This window comes from Musa acuminata, chromosome BXJ2-2, assembly GCF_036884655.1.
Source record: "Musa acuminata AAA Group cultivar baxijiao chromosome BXJ2-2, Cavendish_Baxijiao_AAA, whole genome shotgun sequence".
Taxonomy (NCBI): domain Eukaryota; kingdom Viridiplantae; phylum Streptophyta; class Magnoliopsida; order Zingiberales; family Musaceae; genus Musa; species Musa acuminata.
Genome location: NC_088339.1, coordinates 19,908,105 through 19,933,319, shown reverse-complemented (window position 1 = coordinate 19,933,319; position 25,215 = coordinate 19,908,105). Strand labels below are relative to the sequence as shown.

General features: G+C 36.7%; 1 protein-coding gene across 2 annotated transcripts; it reads left to right on the top strand.

Moving 5' to 3' along the window:
- Positions 1 to 590: 590 nt before the first annotated feature.
- LOC103969090 (uncharacterized) lies at positions 591 to 25,178 on the top strand. Of its 2 annotated transcripts, XM_009382519.3 has the most exons (19): positions 591 to 1,004; positions 1,260 to 1,363; positions 4,536 to 4,622; positions 4,708 to 4,783; positions 4,873 to 4,947; positions 5,064 to 5,117; positions 5,745 to 5,804; positions 5,929 to 6,045; positions 17,143 to 17,237; positions 17,357 to 17,559; positions 19,824 to 19,921; positions 20,216 to 20,319; positions 20,397 to 20,562; positions 20,773 to 20,895; positions 21,426 to 21,508; positions 22,988 to 23,126; positions 23,787 to 23,816; positions 24,113 to 24,180; positions 24,267 to 25,178. In XM_009382519.3, the coding sequence occupies exons 1-19, from the start codon at positions 966 to 968 to the stop codon at positions 24,859 to 24,861; spliced, it is 2,316 nt and encodes a 771-aa protein (XP_009380794.2). In that variant the 5' UTR covers positions 591 to 965; the 3' UTR covers positions 24,862 to 25,178. The 2 variants fall into 2 exon arrangements, with proteins under 2 accessions (XP_009380794.2, XP_064951195.1); XM_065095123.1 differs by lacking the exon at positions 23,787 to 23,816 and having other exon boundaries at positions 627 to 1,004.
- Positions 25,179 to 25,215: the final 37 nt, after the last annotated feature.

Below are 25,215 nucleotides of genomic sequence, written 5' to 3'. Positions count from 1 at the left end.
TGATCATTATTTTTCGTAAGAATATTTTTTGTAAGGAATTAATTAATTAATTACAAGTTCCGTGTTTGTTCATGCAATATAAATTAGTCAATACATCATGCATCGATCCATTTGTTGCTCTGTGATGATGCGATCCAAATATTTTATTTGGGATGAAGCATGATGCCTAAGTTAAAATAAGTCTTTTTGAAGTTTAAAAAGATTTTGATCATTGAAATCCTGCTCAAATGAGTCATAAAACTCGTACGGGTCAAAATTCATCCGATCAAAAGCCTCAAGAATTATTTGACTACCATAAATTATGAATTATCATGTGTATTAATGAGAGAATATTTTATTTTAGATGTTATGTTGCCAATTTTATAGATGGATGTTAACCAAAGTTATATAAATGATCATAATTTTAAGAACATATACAATCTCTACTAACTTTATTGTGTGGGGGGAGGGGAATGTGTTATTTTCAAAAAAATCGAAGGATAAAAAAAATACAATATATATACAATAATAAATAAAAAAAGAAACTAATTTATCTCCCGAAATAGTTGGAAGCACTCGCCAGGGGGCCGTATTTAAGCAAACCGTAGGCCTAACGATCTCCTTCTTTCGTCTCCCGCGATTGAAGGGCTCGCCCATTTCCCTTCTCCCTCCCTCTCCTCTGCCCTCCTCATCTCGTTCTTCCCTCAAACCCTCCTCGAGATCGATCCCTTTGAGCCCTCCCATTCCCAATCGCCGGCCAATTCGCTGCGCGTTCCTTCTTTGAAGCGCGTTTTCCTCCGACCATCGATCTGTTTCGCCTTCAAGAAGCCGCCCGAGGAAGAGCGGATCGGGGATCCTAGGGTTCTGTTCCCCCCCATAGGGTTTTCTTGGAGCCAATTGGCGAGGGTTCCGGTCCCCGGAACCCTAGATCTGGCAGTTGGGGCGCCCGAGGCGCGCTTGGGATCTTTCGATCGGGGGCCATCAGGATGTTCTGGCGCATGACCGGACTGAGTCAAGCGTCTCCCGTGAGTCTTTACGCTCTTACTGGATTCGATTTCTTATTCTTTCACCTTCTTGGATGGGATTGGGGTTTTGTTCGTCCGAATTTTGGGTTGCGCGTTGTGTTACCATTTGTCACCACGGGAAATTTTTGTATATTGTTACTTATGATTGCGAAAATATTTGCTGTTTCTTCCCTTCATAAGCATTGTCATTATTAGTTTATATAATGCGTATAATACAAAATGCATTTTTTAATACTGGTTCCAGCTTTGTTTCAGGTAGACGCTATTTTGGAGAAGGAAAACTTTACCTTGGAAGATCTTCTTGATGAGGATGAAATAATCCAAGAATGCAAAGCACTGAATACTCGTCTTTTAAATTTGTAATAGTTTGTTTTACTCTAGTATTGGCGTTTTGGTCTATGTTTAAGAATATACATATTTGCTTCTAATCATTTGCTTTTACATGTTGAGATAACGATCTTATAGGAAGAACTTTAAATTTTCTTAGTTAGCTAGCACTGAATGAGATATGGTACTAAAAACTAAAAAGGATGCTGAAAATTTTGGTGTATCCTTTTCTATAGTATTAAATTATTTATCCATTAGTTAGCTAGCTTTGAATGAGCTACGAACCTGACTGCTACAAACCCAATTAAATGTAAAATGTGGAAAATTATCTTCAAAATTTTGACTGAATGTGAATAAATTTACCAACGTTTGGTGATGCATCCTTCTACAGGGCCAAAGAAAGTCCAGAAGAAAAGAAAAAAAAAAACTATGCACACTGTCTCAAACAATTCAAGAAAACATAAATGCAGATAAAAAGAATGCAAGAATCAAACTAGTAATTGACCTGTTTTGGTTTGAGAACAATTGACCGCACAAATATAATAAACCATAAGGTCGTTTAAATGCTTTAAATATTGATTTATACATTCATACACTGGAACACCAATTGTCTTATCACATTGAAAAATAACAACAGAAGAAAAATGTGGAAAGTATGCAATTTAAAAGTTCTATGCCTAAACAGATTGTTAGGAGTCTAAATGAGATTCTGGAGTCACTATCCAAAGTCACAATCTTCTTTTTTTTGTTTTTTCATTCATGCCTGGAGACTCGAGCTTGAGATAATCATTATATTTAAAATTGAATATTTTAAAATATAAAAATGTATCTATTATATGTATTAGGTTTTCTTCATTTTCTAGTTATATTGGCCTCAGTAGTTTTTAAAGGTGGGAAACAGATCTATTAAGTCAACCTCGAGTAGTATGAGATCAGTCTGGTAATATTGGTTGTTACGATCATAGGTTTGGTTTTGAAGTCCTCATTGTTGTCAGTGCTATCTGTTCTCTCTCTCTACAAGTCCTTTTCAAACTTAGATTGACTCATACCAATAAGCTAGAGTTGGCCAAATATGGGCGATTCATCACTGTTGTAGAAAGGAAAGGAAGACAAGAAGTGGGGATGAATGTCGATGAGGAGGAGCAAGGAAGAGAAACAAGAGGGACAGTAGGAAATTTAATGATAAGGACAGTTGAGCGAGGTTACAAATCTGTCTAGTGCTGAAAGTGGTCCTTGGGCATACTATTATTTGTATTGGTGCCACTGGGTGTCCTATGTGTCAGCAGGCATACACGTTGATGCTGTGTCTGGTTGGTGATGAGGAGGGAGGAATTGAGAGGATGTGGTGGTGGAGGAGGTGGTGGCATAGGAGGAAGAAGAAGAGGAGGTGGTGGTGGTGGTGGTAGTGGTAATGGAGGAGGAGGAGAAGAAGAAAAGGAGGCAAGGCTACAGAGGAAACAAAAGGAAGAGAGAGAGAGAGAGAGGAACCTAAAAAGATGCTGTTGATATTATAAAAAACAGAGAAAAATAGGAAAAGAACTCAATACTGGTACTGGGAGAAAAACCTCGATATTGGTGCTTGGTGATACCCTTACATGTTGAGTTTATGTACTGGCTAGCTTTCTTCTGGGCTAGATTGGTGAAATTGATTGGTTCACGTACATGTTGGCTATCAGCCGGTACAAATTGTGGTTGGTTTACTAGAAAAACTAGCCTTCAAACACCTTTTTTAATGGTAATCAATCAAGCACCTTCAATGGTAATATTTTGTTTCCTATTTGTTTGTTATTTGTTTGTTATTTGTTTGCTTGCTTTCTTATATGTCAATTGTGTTCTAATATATCACCCATTCCTAGAAATACTGAGCTGTACATGTGTTTTGGAGGTACGTAGATATATACCATGCAACAAGGAATGAAATTTTGGGTACCAAACCCATACCGGTTGATAGCTAGAGTGGTACGGGTCCAATATATGCAAACATATCAATACATTGTATGTCGGCATGAACTGTGGTAGCGTTCTGTTGGGGGGGGGGGGGGGTAGGAGGAAGAAGGGAGAAGAAGGGATAAGGAGGAGAAAGAGAAATGTAGGAGATGAGGTGAGTGGTAGGCAATGGGTGACGATGGGTGGGCCATGGTGGTTGTGCGACAGTGCGGAGAGGGAGAACAGGCTCGCTTATTCTCGCTAGCCCTAAAAGGCATCTGGTTTAGTTTTGGAGCCTTCTAAAAGAAAAAAGTTCCAGCCTAACATCTAACAAAATGAACAGAACGGATCATCCAAAATGGGGTGGTCCACGTCTTGGTTCATACCTGGTCTAGTAAATACTGGTAGTTTCGTCTGGTCAGGTCTGGTAAGTACAGACCTGACCAGATGAAATTGAATCTCTTGGTAACTTTTGGACTTCTTTCTCCTATCTCTTAATTTTTCTACTGCTGAACTAGCACGTAGAAGTAAGGAAGGCAATGCAACTTCATGATCTTAGGTTTTCTATGATATAATTGTTATATAGCTTCAAGTGTTACTGGTTAGTTTGTTTCTTGTCTTACTCAATTCTATAGAATGAAAATTTTAGTTTTAGGCAATAAGCTACTTACTGATAAAAAAGAGATAAATTGCCATATCTGTAATAGGGAGGGGAACAAACATTGTGTATCTTAGTAAACAAGCATATAGATGAAATGTATGCTTTCTTTTTGTTTTAAGCAATAAAATGTTTTTTACTTACTGATAAAAAAGGATAAACTGCCATCTCTGTGTAAGGAGGGGAGTAAGTATTATGTATCTTAGTAAGCTTATAGATCCTCTCATGTCAATTAAAAAGAATCTCTTTAGATGCATCTTTGGATGCCACTTATTTGTTGGAGTGCCAGATGCCTCAATGCTTATTATATTTGATGTTGGAATGGCCTATCTGCTTTTCCTTTTCAAGAAACAAGCACTGAGCAAATTATGTTAATTTTGAAATATGAAGCAATCATAATATATCTTGTTTTTTAATTTATTTTATATTGTAATCGTTTCTATTTAATAAAGTAAATATGTGACATAAATATTGTAATTAATTTTTGGACATCTCCTTGTATTCAACCTTTTTTGTTAATGCCGAATCTGAACATAGGCGTCTCTGTAATTTGCAATTTTGTTTTGATCTCTTTGCAATGCTTTATTCGTCGTTTATTATTTTGCTATCCTCATATGCAGTTTGAGAGGAAAGGCCCAATTGGAGCAATTACTTCGTTATATTATAGAGGAGCCGCCTGAGGATGCTGATAAGAAGAATATTTTCAAGTGAGCTATGATTTTTTTTGTCTTCTGAGATATTGTTTGAATACTTTGCCACTCGACTTATTTGTTGAAACTTGTCTTTATACAGGTTTCCGTTTATTGCATGTGAGATATTTACCTGTGATGTTGATATCATATTGAGGGCTTTAGTTGAGGATGTACAAGTAAATGTCTCTATGAAACTCCTAACAGCTTATGTATGATTAAACATGACCACTCTTTTCTAGATTGCACCTTTTTTCTCTTGTTTCAGCTTCTGGATTTGTTATTCTCCTTCCTTAAGCCTGATCACCCACATAGTACATTGCTAGCTGGTTACTTCAGTAAGGTAATCACTGGAACTTTTTATATGAGACAACTAATGTTACAAGTGATTTCTCAGCATTTTCAAGCTTTTCTTTGTGTCTAATACCTAGTATTGCAAATTTTATGTTGTTTGGCAAGGTTGTGATATGCCTAATGATGCGGAAAGCAGGCCCTCTTCTTAATTATGTTCAGGTTTGTGATGTTCACGTGGTAAAGCAAAAAAATTAAAATTTCTCTGTTTTGATTCTTTTTGTTCAATTAGCCTCTATCAAGATGGTATTAAGTTTTCTTTGTCATGGAGTTTTGTTTTGTGTTCTTAACATGACTGTATAAGAGGGATTCTGAGAATTTGAATTCCATTGTTTTTTGTTGGTATGCACAGTAGCCATGAATAAGAGGAAGCTGATTAGCCTTCATTCTCATATGGTCTTATGGAAATGGTGAAAAAATATTTATGCTTGCTTTGCATTAACTGCTGAATATGGTTGGTCAAATTGTCAGTTGGTCCATCAAAATGAGAGAGCATTTGTATGAATTCTCCCATCTTTTTATGAAAAACATAAAGTTGAATGATTGACTTCATCACTAGATGTTGAGCATTAAGGTCTTGTGTGGAAGATGATTTGCACTGGTTTTTCCTACTGCGCTTTATCTGCACTTTCTTGGAGTTGTTTTATAGATGCTTCAAGCTTTATAATCTGGTTTCTGTTGGATATCAACTATTAATGTTTGTTATATGCTAAAGTTCTACGGTGTCCTCTTTTCTGTTATCACTTGCATTAATGAGGGTTTGCATTTACTTCTCTTGTTATTGTCTAGGGTCATCGAGAAATAATTCATCAACTTGTGGATCTCATTGGAATCACATCTATTATGGAGGTTAGCAGTTCATGGTTTCATTATGTTTGTTCTTGTGTTGATATGCAAATCTACAAACATACTGGTCCTTAGCATTTCTGTCTTTTTTTTTTCAACTAGTTCTGAAATTGGCAATGTGAAGCAGGTTCTCATTCGATTGATTGGTGCTGATGAGAATATGCAATTCGGCTACATGGATACAATGCAGTGTGTGGAAGATACTGATGTTCTCGAGATGATCGTGGATAAGTTTAGTTCATCGGTATGTGATATGCTGGATCCCAATGTATAATTGATCTTGTTTATCATTTACCTGATGAAAAGAATATGTTGTCCTTATAAATAATTGTATGTATTGAATTTCTCAGTAATATTTGAAAGTTTACAGACCCCACAAAAGATCTAATGTTTTGAAGCATCATAAGTTTTAGTATCTAAGTAGGCACAGTTGACAGAATTTTTGTCATCTTGTGAGATTGTTATTATGAATGACTTCCTAATAGTATATTGTGAAGGCCAAATAATGTTGAGTCAACAATAGGTCTCTGCCGATATACCAGAGGCTTCCTTTGATGATTTCCATTATCAAGAAGACCTAATTCACTATAGAAAAAATAAAGACAATATTTCTCTTAAACATGAGTGGCTAGTCTTGACATTGTGGATTTTTTAAGGGACATTGGAGTTATATTTGGCTTATGCTAATTTATGTTGTGATACTATATCCTGAAGTCTGAGGTGTTGATCAAGAAGGTTAGAATATCTTTGCATAATGCCATTCATTAACGGATAGGGTAGCCCACAGAAATTTAGAATTGAAGTTTTTGTTATAATTTAATTGCATAATGTTTGTTAAACTTCTTTGAGAAAAATCACTTAATAGGTTCTCTGTATGTTTGCATCTTGCACATAAGACATTTGAAAATACTTCAGTGGTAGTCCCTCTCAGGGAAAGAAGGATTGCTTTAGGCAACTAATAGCAAACATAAAGCTTTGTCAAATTATGAAAATGGTACCAATACTGATTTCAAAGCAAGGCTAGGCCATCATATGATAAAATTGGACCAAAAATGGTGGCAAGAGATACATGTTGTCAACCCCAACTGGTTGGGATAACGGCTATTGTTGAACTAATTTACTTGCATGCACTTTTCCTTTTTTCCTTTTCTTTTGATAGTTCTCTTTTATGATATCTCTTTCTCTCCTTCATGATGTTTTTCGAAAAAATTATTTCCTTAAATTATTAGTAACATAAATCAAGTGCATTTTCGGCTGCGATGATGAGCAGAATATCATGGCTGTCTCATTAAGACAATGAAATTTATTGAATTCCCTTTAACTAGAAATCCCTGGATTCATTGAACCTTTTAAATTGCAAAGCATAATTGTTATATACACACACACACACACATCTTGGTGTGTATATATACACATACACATCTTGGTGGAAACAATTTTTCAGATGTGCAACTAAGATGATTAGTTTCTCTATAGTTAGTGTCACTGGAGAGAAGGCTGTCATCATGGTGTCAACCATTATTCTTGGCTTTCAGTTTGATTACATGAAACTGAACTGAGCTGAGATCCTGTCGTGTTTTTCGACTTGTTTCAAGTTGAGCTATGCAGTTCTTTTCTGTGCCTTTTGTTTTCCAGTTGATTTATGTTCATATTTTTATCAACTAATTTCAAGGCCATCAAGGATGCTAATTTACCTATATCTTCGTTTACAAGTTATATTGTAGGTAAGTACTGGATTAAAAAAATCATTATCATCAAGAACATAATTCAGGAAGGCAGATGTCTCCTTATAGTTATTTTACAGAATTTTACATCTTTTAAGAGAGAAATTGTTTCATAGATTTAGCATTCTTAGTTCAGTTAGAATCATAGACTATTGTACTGCTCGAAATGGTATGGTATGGGTGGTACATACTAGTTTGAGAGTGGGCCGATACGCGGACCACCCCCATTTCGAGCGATCCGATTAAAATAAAAAAAATCAAAAAAGTAGTGAGCCCCTATCCAACTCAGCATTAAAAAAAGGGATCACGAACGTGAGCCCTATTCTCGCATACGATGGTGCTGCCCTCGCCGTTACGACTTCCGCTTTGCTTCTGTAATGTTGCTGCTTCACTGCTTCTTCTCCTTCCTTTCTTCTTCCTTCTTCTTCTTACTCCACTGCTTCCTCTTCTTCCTTCTCCCTTTCTCCTTCCTCGTTTGTTCCTCTATCGCCACTTCCTCTTCATGCTTTTTTTGTTCCTTGTCGTAACATCGGTATGCACCGGTGTATTGTGTCGGTAGACAAGTATGTACCGGTCCGACATATTGTCGAAACGGGTTAGGTACCCAAAAAAGACAATCCTTGGTTAGAATCAAGGTCTGCCATACTGAAACGTACCGCCTGTACCAGGCGGTACATACTGGTCCGACAGGTTACCGGTACGCGGACTGCCCGGTACTGCTATAGTACTACAGTACTACCAGTGATTGAAAGAGGCGCTCGAGCGCTCGCCAAGGCGCTCGGGCCTCGCCTCGCCCGAGCGCCTCGCTAATGTCCCAGGCGGCGCGCTTCAAACAGGCGCCGCCTGGGCGCTCGCCCGAGCCCAGGCGTTGGGCGCTTCGGGCGAGCGCCTAGGTAAACCAAGTGACCGAACCAGGATTTTAGGTCTGGTTTGGTCATGGTTCGGTTGTTAGTTGGTTCAATCGAACCAACTAAATTGATATAACTCTTACCCAACCCTAACCCGCTGCCGTTGCCGCTCCCGATCTCGCTGCTCGTCGCTCCTGCTCCCGCTGCCGCTGCTCGCGCCTCCCGCGAACCCTCCAGCTGCTCGCACCTCCCGCGAGCCCTCCCGCTGCTCGCGACTCCCGCGAGCCCTCCCGCTGCTCGCGCCTCCCGCGAGCCTTCCCTCTGCTCGCGACTCCCGCGAGCCTTCCCTCTGCTCGCGACTTCCGCTGCTCGCGCCTCCCGCGAGCCCTCCCAGCTGCTCGTGCCTCCCGCGAGCCCTCCCGCTGCTCGCGCCTCCCGCGAGCCCTCTCGTGAGCCTTCCCTCTGCTCGCGACTCCCTGCTCGTGCCTCCCGCGAGCCCTCCCGCGAGCCTTCCCTCTGCTCGCGACTAGAATTTTTATTTAAAATAGCATATTTTTATTTAAAATTTTAAATAATTATATTTATTAATTATATTATATATTTTTATATTTTAGCGCCTCGCTTCGCTCGGGCAAGCGCCTGGGCGAGCGCCTAGCGCCTCGGGTGTTTTTGGACCTTGGCGTCTTTTGGCGCCTAGCACTTTTTAAATCACTGAATACTACACTATAGCACTGCTACAGTATGAAAAATATATAAAATTATTCGGTACACCAGGGTGTACCGCTCGATATGCCCTGATATACCGTTCAGTACATCGGTACCGTATCGTACCGAGCCTGGGTCGAAACACCGGTACGGTACGGAACGGCGAACCTTGGTTAGAATTATGACATTTTGATGGGGCTTTATTTAATAAGTGATGATTTTTGTAGACTAGAGATGCATGATGGATACAGTTTGATAAAAGAAGGTTTTTCATTTTGTTTTCAACTGAGTTGCATACCAAATGTTTGTCTTTTTTCCTGTTGAAATGGCATCTTTTCTTTCTATTTACAGCTTGAAGGTAGTAATATTTGGCTCAACCTTTTCATATTGTTCTCTTTTCAAAAACAACATCAACATTTTTGTTGATTGGTGTTGATGGAGAACCATCTAGGTTTATAAATGATTTCAGAAGAGGTTATTTGAGGCAAAGGAATCAGCAAAAAATCATGAATTAGTAACCTAGAAACTCTAAGAGTTGTGTGAAAAATTGAAGTCTTTTGGTCTTTTTAGGTGTTAACCTTGGGATTGTACTTTTGTACTAAGTGCACTCTTGTATTAAGTATACTTTTTTACTTCTCAACTGTGGAAACTTTCAACTGTGATAATTTCTTTAAAGCTATTGAGGTCTCATAGAAGTTTCATTTTGGGTTTCTAAAATACATACAAGTTCCCTAGGAGGTTACTCCTGAAAATTATTGTCTTTATTGATTGTACTAAGACTCCAAAACCCTTATAGATAGTGGAGCTTGTCAATGGACGAAACACTTCAAATATGATTGAAAAATATTTGCATATTCCCTCTTCTAGTCTCTTACCCTCCTCTCTCACCTCACTCCTCTCTCTCTCTCTATTTCTCTTTATGTTCTACATCAATTTGGTCAGAGTATATCAAGAAATCTGCCTTGCACCCCATTGGGTCCCAACTAGCAATAAAAGCTTTAATCAAAACTCACAGAGCCTTGCACCTCCAACGTCAACCCCTTGTGTATGGAGTTGGACTTTGGGGTGATTGTTCCTACGGAATTGGTGAACCACTTAGCTCTCGGTGCTTGGTAATTTTTTGAAAACTTCACTAATATTATTGTTACAAAAAATTATGTATTTCCTTATATCGTGATTTTCTTCATCTCTTCTTCCCCCATTTTTGTTTTTTCATTTATCACCCTTTTTCTCTCACAACTTTAACAAGAGTAGTATTGAACTTTAAAACCTAGAAAGTTGTTAAAAAAAAAGGTGAGAGAACAACTTGAATCATTACACCTTTATCTTGTGCATTGTAACAATTAACAACATCATTATCAAAAGGTAATTTGTTGATAGCATTAGAATCATGACTAGACGGGGTGAAAACCAACCTATTCTTGATGATTCCTAAGACCAGTACACTGAGGGAGACACCCATAGGACCAAACTAGTATATAACGACACAATGTTGAACTAGTTGTTTGATCAAATGATCCAAGTCCTGGGAGATCTTCAATGCATTGAAAACAACCCATGAATGAGGTTGAAGAGTCACTTGAGCAACAAGACCATTGCATTTAGTTGAGGATAGATTTTACTGGCCTTCCTTAAAGCGAGATGTTGCTCGACTAGTGTCGCATTGTCACACTTGTCAAATTATCAAAACTCGTAAGCACTTGGAAAATCTTCTTAGATGTTTAATTAGAGAGAAACTGAAAAACTGGGACTTAACCTTACCTATGGCAGAGTTTGCATATAACAGTGATTTAAAAAGTGCTAGGCGCCAAAAGGCGTCAAGGTCCAAAAACGCCCCAAGCGCTAGGCGCTCGCCCGAGCGAAGCGAGACGCTAAAATATAAAAATATATAATATAATTAATAAATATAATTATTTAAAATTTTAAATAAAAATATGCTATTAAATTAAGAAAATCTAAGATACAAAATCATAATGTCACATTAACAAAATGTTTCAAAATTCAAAACAATAAAATTTTACATAAAAGTCTTTTATCATAATCAATATTATCGTTATTTTCACACAAATCATCTTCATTGAATTCGTCCTCTTCTTCTTGTCCTTCGACTCCGTCCTCTTCATCAAAATATGTTTCATTCTTTATGTCTTCAACAATAGCAGGAGCCGAGCTTGATGCTTTTACACTCATTTTTCTTTTTGTCATCTGTCTTGTATATGTTTGTAATTCTCCAGCACCTGAAGCTCTTGCCACATCTCCCTATGTCAATCTATCATCTTCAAATACAAGCTCGTCTTCGGCATCTTGCAAGTTAGCACCCATTTCTCCTACCAACCACTCATTTGAATCATCAATATCTTGCAATGAAATTGAATCAATTTTATTTTGCAAATCATGACGAGCCTTCAAAGCTTGATTATACTTTATGTAAATAAGATCGTGCAATCGTTGATGTTCCAACCGATTTCTTCTCTTCGAGTGAATCTATCATGTCATATAATTTAAAAATATATTAATACATCTATCTAAATAAATAAATAAATTAATTAAAACAAAAATATTTAGTGATCCTTACATGCTTAAAGACACTTCAATTTCGCTTACAACCCGAAGCACTACATGTCAAACTAAGTACTTTGATAGCAAATTGCTGTAAGTTCGGGGTGAAATTTTCAAATAGACTCCACCATTCAACTACAAAATTTATGTTATTATTAGCAATAATATAGTAACATAATATATATGAAATTAATTATATCAAATTATTTATACCTGGAGACGTAGTTGTCCTGGATCGAACGACCATTAGAATTCCAAAAAGACCTTCGGCATTTTTATATAAACATAATTCATGAATAATATTATCTTGAACCTTAAGGCTGGGAGCTAATCTTGCAACGTACTGATATAACCCATCCAAAACTTCTGCATCAAACCCAACATATTTAATCTTATAATAGAATTTAGGGTTCAAATAATATCCTGCAACATGTAAGGGACGATGAAGTTGATAATTCTATCTTTCGTCAATGATTGTAAAAAATTTCTCATATTTTTTTTATATTTTCATTAAAAGACCTTTTAATCGTCTCCTTTGCTCTATCCATAGCTTCATAAATATATCCCATTGTAGGCTTATTTTCATTATCCACCAACCAAAGGACTCGAACAAGAGGGCCCATTTCCTTTAATGTATAAATTACATGATTCCAAAAGGATGACATTAAGATGATATCAGTAGCCCTCTTGCCTTTTGCTTCTTTTGCCCATTGGCTTGTCACCCATTTCTTAGAGGTAAACATGTTTCTTATATTATGTTTTTGATGATGCACGTTCTGTAATGTCAAGAATGAAGTAGCAAATCGGGTGACACTATATCTCTCTAATTCTTTATTTCCTGTAAATTCTCTCATCATATTCAAAGCCCCAATATGATTATAAAGAAATCCAACAACAAAAATTGCCCTTTCTAGGGTTTTCTTGATGTCTAAGATCTTTCCAATATCCTCCAACATTAAATCAATACAATGTGCTGCATATGGAGTCCAATATAAGTGTTGTCTTTTTGTTTCAAGCAATTTACCTGAGACAAAGGATAACAAAAATAATAAGACTTAAGAGTTTAACACATTTAATTAAAGATAAAATAATTAAAAAATTCAAAAGATGAATATTATCGGCTAATACATAGTTGCTTCCATTGTCGGTTATGATTTGAACGACATTTTGTTTTCCAATTTTTTCCATAAAGTTGTCAAGTAAATTATATATCTTATCTCCAGATTTTACAAAAGATGAAGCATCTATTGACTTCACAAACATAGTCCCTAAAGAGCAATTAACCATAAAATTAATTATACTCCTGCGTCTTCTGTCAGTCCAAATATCTGACATAATAGAGCAACCATGTGTTGCCCATGATTCTTTATGACCCTTTAGTAAGTCATTTGTATAATTCAACTCTTTTTGCAATAATGGAACTCGCATCTCATAATAACTTGGAGGTTTTAATCCCGCACCATATCTTCCAATAGCTTCAATCATATCCTTAAAACTGTCTAAACGAGTTGTACTAAGGGGAAGATCAGCCTGATAGAAGAAGCGAGCAATGTGCTTAATTGTTCTTCCTTTTATTTCTTTATCACAAGCATCACTTATATTTGTTTGTCTAAATTTTGAGCCTCCTGCTTGCCCTTGTTGCTTCTGGGATCCTTGAAACATATATAGATCCATCGGTCCTTTTTTACCCTTCTTAGTACTCATAACTTCTTTTCCTTTTTTGTCGTATACTTTTTTCCCACTTGGGTTAATACTTATAGAATAATCTTCTTCTTCATTCCTGAGATGTTCAACATTGTCTTATGGTAAATTCCCGTAAGATTTATTCTTTTGTGTTTTCTTTTCATTCATATAACTCAGCAACTCTTCTTTTACCTCAGGTGGACACTTTTTGCAAGCTGTTGCATTCTTGAAATTTCCTACTAGATGTTGTTTTGCACGAAAAATACCACTTCCAGTAGTTTTATCGTAAAATATGCAAGTCACTGCATTAGGATCTTTCGGATCCTTCATATAATTATACTTCCATGCAGGATCTTTTTTTGATACCATTGGAGACTCTATTGAGTTGCTCTGTACACTTGCCATTTATCCTGAAATCTAACAATAATTTCAAATAAATAAAAATTAACAGTATTAAAATCAAAGTAATATATTATTAATCTAATAAATACAAATACATTATTGTTAACAGTATATAGTATACTGTTAACAGTATACTTTCGAAAGAGAAGAAGAAAGAGGAGTGTAAGGGAAGGCCGAGGGTGCAGCGACAGCGGTAAAAGTGAGCAGTAGCAGGGAGAGTGGCGAGCGGTGACAGCGGCAACGATGAGCAGCGGGAGCAGGAGTGGTGACAGCGGCAGCGAGCTGCAGCAGCGGTAGCGTGAACGCGAGTAGGGTTAGGGTTGGGCATCGACAGCTAATATCGGTGCTTTAGTTGGTTCGATTGAACCAACTAAAGCACCGGAGATCGAGCCCAAGCGTCGGGTGCTTCGCCTCGCCTCGCCCGAGCGCTTAGGCGAGCGGCTGAGCGCCTATTGAAATCATTGGCATATAATAACCAAGCCGCTTCACCGGAAAAAGGCCCATTTGAAGTTGTCCTCGGCTATACTCCTTGCATCCATTGACTTTGCACCCATTCCACTTAACTATCGTGCCTCTGGACTAGCCCACTCCTTCGCTTAACATATCTATGATTTGCATGTTGAGTCTAGTTTTCAATTTAGAGTCATGGTATTTTTGAATGTCCTCTATCTATCAGTGTTCATTCTTGATGATCGCCTTATTTAGTCCTCCTAAAGCATTGATTCTCCCACAATACAGGGATGACATAGAAACCATTTTGATGGTCGCTTTATTACATATACTACTATCATCCCTTAGTACTTTCTTATTAAGTGACGTGATCGGCCAGCTTCCGATGCTACTTGGGTTACTTTGGAGGAACGTCGTGACTTTGCACCAGTCTTATTGGACCAGTACCTTATAGACTTCTCTTTGGGATCAAGTTCTTTTCCACTGAAGGAGAACCATCTAGGTTTACAAAGGATTTCAGAAGAGGTTATTCAAGGCAAAGAAATTAGCAAAAAATCATGAATTGGTGACCTAGAAATCAAGGTTCACTTTATCGATCTAAACCGATGTGTTGGTTGGCCTATGGTACGATATGTACCGTTCGATACCAACATATCATGTGTTGGTATGGTGGGGCGTACTGATGACACGGAATATGGTTGAAAATAACTTTGAAAATTTTTAAAAATAGAAAAAAAGCTAGATTAGGATTTTTAAGTTGGAAATAAATATAAATTTAGTATAATTTTAGCAAAAAAAATCTAAATTAAGAAAGAATAGTTGCATATATTTTTTTTGGGCTTTGAGAAGTAGCTTTATGGTACCGTTTCAGATCATCCTTCCATTGATATTGAATTATCTACAAAGAAATGATTTGAATTGTTAGATTATTTGTTAAACAACTTAAACTTTAAGATTCAAATGAATCAAGTAATTGATTAATGGATATGTCTGGTTCTACCACCAAAAAGAATGATGGGACTTCATAAGCGATGGATCGGGGTCCTCGATCCTATGTATTTGTATACTAATTTGATATGTTTGTCGGACCTAATCCTGAAATTGATCCCATAATATAGTATATCGATACATTGTATGTCATTGGTTCATCAATGTGGTGATTGTCGTAGTTTAGTCATCGTGAACCACATGTGTCCGAGGTGACTCTTGAGGCAAGTATGATTATGACATGTATTGGTGCGGAGTATGGAGAATGTTGGAACTTTTACTTTCTCCATTGATTTACTATTCTATATTATAAGATCAGTCATAGTACTGTTGCTCGGAGAGAAAAATGACCAACTATTACTATTACTCGGAGAAGAATGACTAATTATCACATCGAGTTTCATGATCTGAATTTTAGGTGGCATGTGTAAAATACTGCTCCTCGATCCATACACCTCCCTCAAACTATGTAGATGTTACCATTGACTCTTTGGCGTTGTCGCCATCGTCGGTCAAGACACCGTTGTCTACGTCGTTGCCATGTCTCTAGACTGAGTGGGTTGGTGAATTTGATTGAGAAGTTGTTTATATATCTTTGATTAGAGAGTTTTTCCTCAACTTAGATGCTAATACTTCATAATTAGTCTCTCAAGCTTGATCCAATCCATAAATTATAGCTTTGTGAAGTTTTAAGAGAGTGCAAATGTGAGAACGAGAGAAAGGAGTGAGAAAGAAATTGAGAGAGTATAAGAGTTTAAGAGAATGAAAGGGGGTGAAAGAGCGGTAGGAAATGGTTTAAAAACCCATTCAAATGGATATGACCATTGGAAAGGGTTAGATATGAGCCGTTCGTCGGTAACGATCGAAATCCGATCATTATCGACTGGTATAGGTTGAATTTTGACCATTATCGAGTGGTACAAGCCTATGTACTGATCAGTAATGGTCGGATTTCAACTGTTATCGAGCGGTACAAGCTCGTATTGGGCGATATAGAGCCTCTTAGTATATATCATCTGGTATAAAGTGGTCCGCATGTCGGTCCCCTATTGGATTGGTATGTACCGCCCATATTGGGCGGTATATCGTGGTACGACGATCCCTACTAGAAACTCTTAGAGTTGTGTGGAAAATTGAAGAATCTAGGTGTTAACCTTGGGACTCTGCTTTTGAATTAAGTGCACTCTTATATTAAGTGCACGCTTTTACTTCTCAGTTGTGATAAGTTTTTTAAAAACTATTTATGCCTCATAGAAGTTATATTTTGGATTTTTTAAAGTCATACAAGTTCCTAGTCACTCTTGGAATCATTGCTTTCATTGTACGAAGACTTCTAAACCCCTATAAATGGTGGAGTTTATCAATGGATGAAACACTTCAGATTTGAATAAAAACACTTGCATCTTCTCTCTTCTGTTCTCTTGTCCTCCTCTTGAATCTCACTCCTCTCTTGCTCTCTCTCAATCTCTCTCGCTGTTCTACATCAGGTGTACTGTTGTTTTCTTTTCCAAACAGTCTTGAACTGTTTTTTAAATATCTGAACAGCCTTCTTTCGACCTCGAATTGATTATCTGCCATACATGAAGTCTTGATCATGTCATTTAGGCACAGTGAAATTCATTGGAGTATGCAAAACAGCTATATATAGGCATCACAAAAGCACACAGCTTTACTTCGCAACTTTGGATTATGTTTGAATGCATATAGATTACTGGGCCACTTTTGCCACTGAAAACTGCAATACATTAAAATTTTCTAGTCATCGTGGAATGATGATGTGTAGTTTCAAGTTTGTATATTAAATTAATCTATTGTAAAACTATGTATTAGACTATCCCTTCTTGGAACTCTGCTATAAGTAAATAAGGGGGAACATGTGTTTCCTGTATGAGACATGCTATATACCGTAAAAAATAGAGAAAGAAAAAAGAAACATGTTTATTATCTGAGACTGAGTACTTTAATTTTGCAATGCTTGTGCAGGACTCTCCTCATGTCCATGCCAATGCAGCAGAAATTCTTTGTGCCATTACTCGATGTGCCCCTCCAGCGCTTTCAGCTAAAATTTGCAGCCCAAGGTAAACATGACCTGATTTCTATATAATGTCAACTTGTTATAGAACTTGTATTGTAGTTTATATGGGTTTTGAACTTTGATCTACTCTTCATCGATGTCATTGTGTTGTAAAAAATGCAGTTATGTGGGGAGATTATTTCGTCATGCGCTGGAAGATTCGAGACCTAAATCTGTCCTAGTTCACTCCTTGTCTTTCTGCATATGTTTGTTAGATCCCAAACGACTGGTAGCATCTTCCTATCAAGCATTTAGAAGCCAGCTAACTCATGGATCATTGGTTATTGCTAGTCACGAAACCGTTGAGGGCATGCTAGAGAGATTAGGTATGTTGCTCTTTTTGTTGGTGTTTTGGCACAATGCTGCTATTCGAAGATTTAAAACTTATTGCTCTTCAGAAAAGTCTAGCCTTATTAGGATGACTAAACATTTTGACTTTCAAGATATACTGTAGGATTTGTGGTACACTACAACCAACTCTAACATTGTTTCTTAGTTTTGCATTCATTGCCCATTGTTATCCTATATCATGAATTATTTTAGACTTTGAGTTATTATTTTTCACAATTTCCATCAGGTCTTCTTCAGTTCACCCTTTCTTTTATATGCCGTCCTTTTTACTCATGTTATATGAGATCTTGAGACTACATGCAATGATGGTCAAGCAACAGTAGAAGTCACTGGAAAACATGGGTCTACCATAAAGGCAGGTCTGCTCCTAAAGTGCAAATGTAAAAGAATCTAGTTTGTTAATGAACTGGGCTTCACATATCAGAAAAGCAATCAATCGACAAGCGATTCAGCTTTCCTTTTGAAGTTTATTGGTAGTATTGGTACTGATGTGCCGATTCACATGTCAATAGTTTCACATGCTAGGAAGATATAGCCACATGTCAGGTTGACCGTTGCTGAAGATGCCAACATATAGTGGGGTCAACCACTATAATAGAAATGGTGTCAACTTTTTTTTTTCACTTTCTTTTTGCTTGTGCCAGCTGGCATGGTGGCATGAGATCTGATTCCTTGTGATGAAGCAACAATCTTTGTTGGATGACCTGCAAATTTTACGCTCGCCCTTTACCAAACTTTGTTTCTGAGCCAGTCTGGGGATGCAACTTAGCACCATGGTAGTTGTTTAGGTTGTTTAAATTTGGCTGAAAATCTTTTGTAGCGTTGTTGTTATTGCAAAACATAGTGTGCCCATCAAGCTAATACCATTTGTAGCGTTTAAAATTTTAAATTAAGTTCTATTTTTCTTGTACTAAGTTATAAGTGTGTGTATATATATATGTATATATATTTATGTATATATATGTATACATACATATATATATATACATATATATATATATATATATATATATATGTGTGTGTGTGTGTGTGTGTGTGTGTGTGCTGAGCCGTCTTGATTTAGATGCATAAAGGCTTGCAGGCTAAGGATTAGTTTATTTTGTTTATTCCAAAGACCCATTGGCGAATCCCCAAAAAAAGGTTTGAGCTTCTTCTTGAAGCCATGTATGCCTCCATAATATAAATCACTAGGATATTTCTCTAAGATCTTGAAGGATTCTAGTCCATTCTATCCCTCAGAAGCTTTTACTTGTACAATGGCCTTGCTACAATGATAAGAAGCTTACTCAAACCTCTAGGTTTAACAGGATTGTGAAGTTTTATCTGCCAATTGTCTCAAAGTGCATATATATCTAGAGGTGTTATATAAGAATATGTGTGTCATGGATGTCATTGCTCACATTAATGTTTGACACTGTGATGTATGTCTGACAATTTACTATCAGATGGTAATTTGATTACAGTTTTACTGTCTGGTCAAACAATCAAACACTCTGGGTTCTGGAATGAGCGCATTGGGCTTGTCTAGAATAATTATTTCTGCAGAAGAATTGGAATCTCTTTTGTTGCAGATGGAGCATGCTTCTTCTGGTCAAAGTTAAATACTACACACACACACACATACACATATATATTACAACTTTGCCAGTCCATTCATTTTACTAGTTTTTTTAATCCAACTTCATTATAATTTTTCTTGATATTTTTTTAGCATTCATTTCAGTTTTTGTGTGTGTATACTCATTTCTATGTGAGGTTCTTCTTTGTGGATTCTTGATTGGTGATAACTGTTGATGATTTCTAAATACTTAGCTGATTTTCTTTTGCTTAACTCTACTCATTTTATGATGGATTATACACTTACTGATTTTAAAGTACTTCTTGATCTTTTATTCACCTTGATATGATTATGTTCTTGAAACCATAAAAACTTCCAGTTGCATGAAATGTTCAAACTTGCATACATGTCGTAGTTGAATGTTTTTAACTATAAATAAGATCTCAGAAGACTTCTACTGTCGACATACGTACAGTTTTCTATGCCATGAAGCACAGATGATGTCATGCATTTCATACTTGGTCTTATAAAAAAGAAATTTGACTTTTAATATTATACTCTTTTTATTCTCTTGGGAATGATCATTATGGCTTGTATGGCAAACTTTTCCAGTCGACAATAACTTAATTTTCTCTTTATCAACTTCTGTCTCTGTTTTCTGCTCATTCAAATATGAAACAGGTGATTTACTGAAACTATTGGTTGTTTCTTCATTGGAAAGCAACTTACAGACCACATATGGCAAATTACAGCCTCCTCTTGGAAAACACCGTTTGAAGGTATACTGCTATCATTTTAATTTTCTTTTGTGAGCTCATGTTGTCAAGATTGTTGAGTACATTATGTCCCCTACTTTTTGAGTATAGCATTGTAGTTTTTGATTTCTTAACAGTTTTCAAGATATATTTCATGTCTATTTTGGTATTATTAAATAATGAAAAATAACTTAATTGTTTGACTTTGACAAATCATCATTCTTTGTTACTTTGTTAGTATCTTGAAATATGCCTTGGCTAAAAGTTCAAACTGTATGCCATATTTATTTAGTTTTTGCCTGACTTATTTGTTTTCAGATTGTGGAGTTCATCTCTGTTTTATTGACGATTGGTAGTGAAGCTGCTGAGAAAGAACTGACCCAGCTGGGAGCAATTAAGCATGTTGTAGATTTGTTTTTTGAGTAAGTTGCACACCTGAATGACTTCTGATGCTTCAATCCACTTGAATCTTACCATGAAAACTTTATGGAATTTGTAGGTACCCTTACAATAATTTTTTGCATCATCATGTTGAGAATGTTGTAGGATCGTGCTTAGAGAGTAAGAGGACTCTTTTAGTTGAACATATTTTGCATGATTGTGACCTTGCTGGTAAAATTATTGTGGCAGAAAAGCAAACTTCCTTGTCAACTGATTCCACTAAGGTATGGAACTTGTGTAATACCATAACTTAATAAGATAATGTTTGTGTAACAGAATGCTACTACGATGCTCAAATTATTATGTCTCATACTCCAAATGTGTCATATCCCACAAATTAACTTTGTTTCATCTGATACTTGTGTGTTCCCTTTCTGAAGGATAACATCGGAATATTTATTAACAACCATGCAAGTGTAAAACTCTGTTTGCAGGCTACAATATCTGCAGAGGGACGGCTACCGCCAAGAATAGGAAATGTGGGACACATGACACGCATAGCGAACAAGCTTATGCAGTTGGCAAATAGCAAGCGCATAATCCAGACACACTTGCAGGTCAATCAGCTTCCTTATATATGTCTGTGTGTGTAATTTTTAAAAAATTCTACTTTGTCATGGTTCAATGTAATTTTTGAAAGTATTTTGGTGGATTGTGGACTTTCTTTGTTGTGGAAGTTGGAAGCTTAACTTATTTTTTAGATTTTTGTATGGTAAAATTTTTGGTCTTTGTACAGCCATTGCATATTGGGTTTGTCATTTATATGGTGTTGTTCTATAATTTTACCTGTTATAAGATGACAAAGCAATAAAATCTCCAAGGAGATTACTAAAAAAACTATGAAATATATATTAAATAAGTATAGCTTTATTAAATCTGATATTACTTCCTGCTGCTCATGCTACCCAAAGTTCTCTAGATGATTTTACTATTTACATATGCTGTGAGATCATTCTTTTTTTTGGCAGTGTGCAGACTATGCTCCATTTAGAAATCTGATGCTTGTAATTATACTGATTACCTTTTCTTCTGATCCTATACTTCATTGTTTAAAAACTTGATCCATCAGCTGGGTTTTTATTTTCAGGAAAACAGTGACTGGGTTGACTGGCATAATCACATCTTGCTCAAGCGGAATTCTGTTGAAAATGTTCATCAATGGGCTTGTGGGTAGGCTATTTCATGCTTTTTATGATTAGTCCAGGACGCTTGAACATTATTATTGTATACTAGTTTACAACCTAGAATGGCATTGATGATAAAATTTATCGAGGAACAAGTGTTCCATATATTTTCTTCTTTTCATGGAAGATGTCTATAGGAGTGTGTGATTAATAGCAAAAAAAAGATATTGATGTAGGATAACAGGATACCTCCAAATAAAACTCTTGAATGCACATGGACATTTTTGTTGTTTTGAAGGATGCCACAAAATTTTCAAGATCCTATATGCTCTATCTTAACTTGTCTCTTTTGCCTACTCTTCCTCATTAATATCAAATTTCCCTAGAATGCATACTCTGTTATGTTAGCATCAAATTTCCCCGTGATTCATATTTCGTTCAAACATTTTATGTCTTCAACATAGAATAATCTGTTTTTTTTGTTATTGTTAAGTTCTATTTATCATTTCTTAGAGAAGAACACACCCTTTTCTCGGTATGTACCCATAAGTATTTATGGAACTTAATCCATGTGACAAATTTTGACTAATCGCCCTTTGCATTATGGTTGTTGTATATGGTAAATGCAAACATTTCAATCAGAGCTTTATCATCATTGATCTTCCAAGGTAAATGTTTCTCCTCTTTGAAGTTTACTTGGTGGTAAGTTAACAACAAATTTTGGAAGGTTTAATTGTTATAGTTTTGGTTACTAAAGAAAATTTGCAAAATTTGGTGATGCATATTTGACTAAGAAATCCCACATATGTTTTAAGTTTCAATTAGGCACAATCATGGTTGATTATGGATTTGTGGCACTCAGAGTGTGTAGATTTCTTTTATGTGATTTTACAGTTTGCATATGGGTAGGCACTGGTTTAAAATGTAGTTGTCATTTGCATTATAATGACTTAAGCTATGATTTTATATAATAGATCAAGTGTGTACATAATCTAAGTTGAACTCAAATCTTTCACAACCACTTTTGCTGAAATTTTGTATAAACATGTGCTTGCAGATAATTCTAGAACTTAATAATCTCTATATTGCATTAGTTTATTTTACTTTCGTTACATGCAATTATAATTGTATTCTAAGTTGTCCAAAGTTGGAGATAGATATTCTGATTTCTGAATATAGAAATTTGTAGGAGATTCACTTGATTGATGATCTAGGGCAGTCAAACCTAGTTCATCTTTGCATGGCGAGTTGTCAAAGCGTTAAGCTTCACGAAAGACCTCCATTACTTTCTTGTTTGGGGATGATTTCTTTTAATACTTGGATCCTGTAAACCGATTGCTTGTCCGATGATTATCATATTTGACCTGTTAAAATGTATTCCAGTTTTCAAGAGTTATTCTCATTTTCATGCTGAAACTTAATGAAAGTTATGCTGTTTGGACAAACTGAAACCTTTTACATTTGTGATTATGTACCTTCATCTTGGATATTCTCTGGACGACTGATATTTTTCATTATTTTTAAGGCGTCCTAGTACACTACATGACCGAATCAGGGATAGCGATGATGAGGACTTCAGAGATCGGGATTTTGATGTGGCAACACTGGCTGGTAATCTGAGTCAAACTTTTCGGCATGGAATTTATGCAAATGACATGGAAGAGGTAAACATCATGATGCATTGTAAATGTTTTTAATTCTTAAAGGCACTGTTTTTTGAATGTTTGCTTGCTGTTAAATTTCATCTGTGAATCGTTTCTTTGCTTAGATTGTATGTTATGTTTGGTTTGAATTGATGTTTCTTTGATTTCTAGATTGATCATCGAATGTGGTATCAATTGTCACTGCCATTCTGTATGTCATTCTGTCTTTTGTCAGTGATATTTGAGTCAGGCAAAAACATGCAAGGTTTTTCTTGCACTGACATGCCCCCATGCTCAGCTTTGCCTGGCATTTGGCATGGCCTAAGGTGGTGGTTGGTTCGAGTTGGCATGATCTATGCACTACTAGGACATGCCCTTAAATCAAATGTATCTAACATGCAAAGCTGTTCTAGCATGATAAACAACAAGTGTCACATCATTCCTTTGTATAGTTTGGGAAAGTTGTTTGGTTGGAAGCACCATTCTTGTTTTCATTGGAGCTGACATTGAGACAAGCTTTCTGCATAACAATTGATATCTAAGATGCTTGTGAAGCTGATTTTACCATTCCCACAATAGTTAAATGATAAAAAAATTTATTTCGGGATTTCTATGGTTTTGTGTATACTATTTGGATTCTTTGGCAGTGTTAATTTATCTGCCTTTGGCTGCTGGGTGCAGGCTCAAGGATCTTTTGAACGAGATGATGAGGTATGATACAATGATCACAGTCGTCATTGCCTATTTCCTTTTGCTCTCGTTATCAACTTTGGAATGATTTTCTAGTAATAAATACGACGTGAAACCTTGAGAATCTATTTTCTTGAATTTATTTGATTTGCCAATTCGACAAATGTTTCATTTCATTTTTTTACTATTTCATATCATGTGCTACTAAGATCTGGAGGAGGTAGGACAAGGTGAACTTGTCAATACTTTTCAATCATATAGTTGAATTTATGTTCGGTTTGTGCCAAAGGCATTTATGTATTATATAATTTTTGCAGGATGCTTACTTCAATAATGAGTCGGCAGAAGTTATTTCATCTTTGAGTCTTGGGGATGACCAGGACAGGTAGTTGCAAACTGAAAAACATCCACTGACCCTTTGGTTGCTTGGTATAATTTTGAGTAGGCTGATCAAAATTCTGTCTCGTGCAGCTCCCAAATTACAAATTCCGACTTATTTGCTTCTGAAAATGATAGAGGGGTTACTGATTATTCGAATGATTCTCTTGCTTCATCTCCAAATTCAAGTGAGACATCACCTCGTGTGGATGAGCCAGACAAGGTGGTTATTGGTGAAAACAAGGATCCAAGTGACATAGAAACATCTTTGCAAGTGACGGATCCTGGAACTACCTCGGGGGAATCTGAAGCTACAATATCTGGAAATGGTCCTGTGGATGAGCCCAGAGAGGACACTAGTAACTCAACTACAAGCAAAGGTGACAAGCCCCTAGGGTGGATTGAGTGGAGGGAGACATCGAGATCTGACATGCCTGGCGTAGAGCCAACTGCAGATGTCCCAAATGGTCAGCTCAGAATGGACAAAAACATGGATGAAGTGGCAGTAGACACAGATAAGCATCGACCTTTGTCTGAAGATGCAGACGGACAAGGCGGGGAAACCGGTGTATTGCCAGGATCTACCAACATTCCCGCTGTCAAACTACCAGAGTCCAGCAAGGGTAATCCATGTGGAGATTTACCGGAGCCACTTGCATTCTCGACTGTCGAGAACACAGGGAAGTGAGATGAAGTTGAAGCACCACCCCTGCGACTGTAACTTTAGAGCCTTGTACATCTTGAAGGAAAGCTCATGATGTTAAGAGGCTCATTCATTGTTCTGCCATTATTCCTTTTTACCCAGCACTGCAGCAACGAGAGAGACCACGAAGCTCCGGCAATTTCTCCTGATGCCACTTCTCTCTGTGCCTTTCTCTTCCCTGGCAAATTTTTGACATTGATTGGTGCCAATACCATTGGCATTTTTGTTGTTTCCTTAGCTTCTTTGTTGTACGCTGTGATGCTTCACGGTGGTATTACTAAATGCACGTTCATTTTATTGCAGCGGACACCCACTGTCGATTTGTGCGAGCACCTTTTT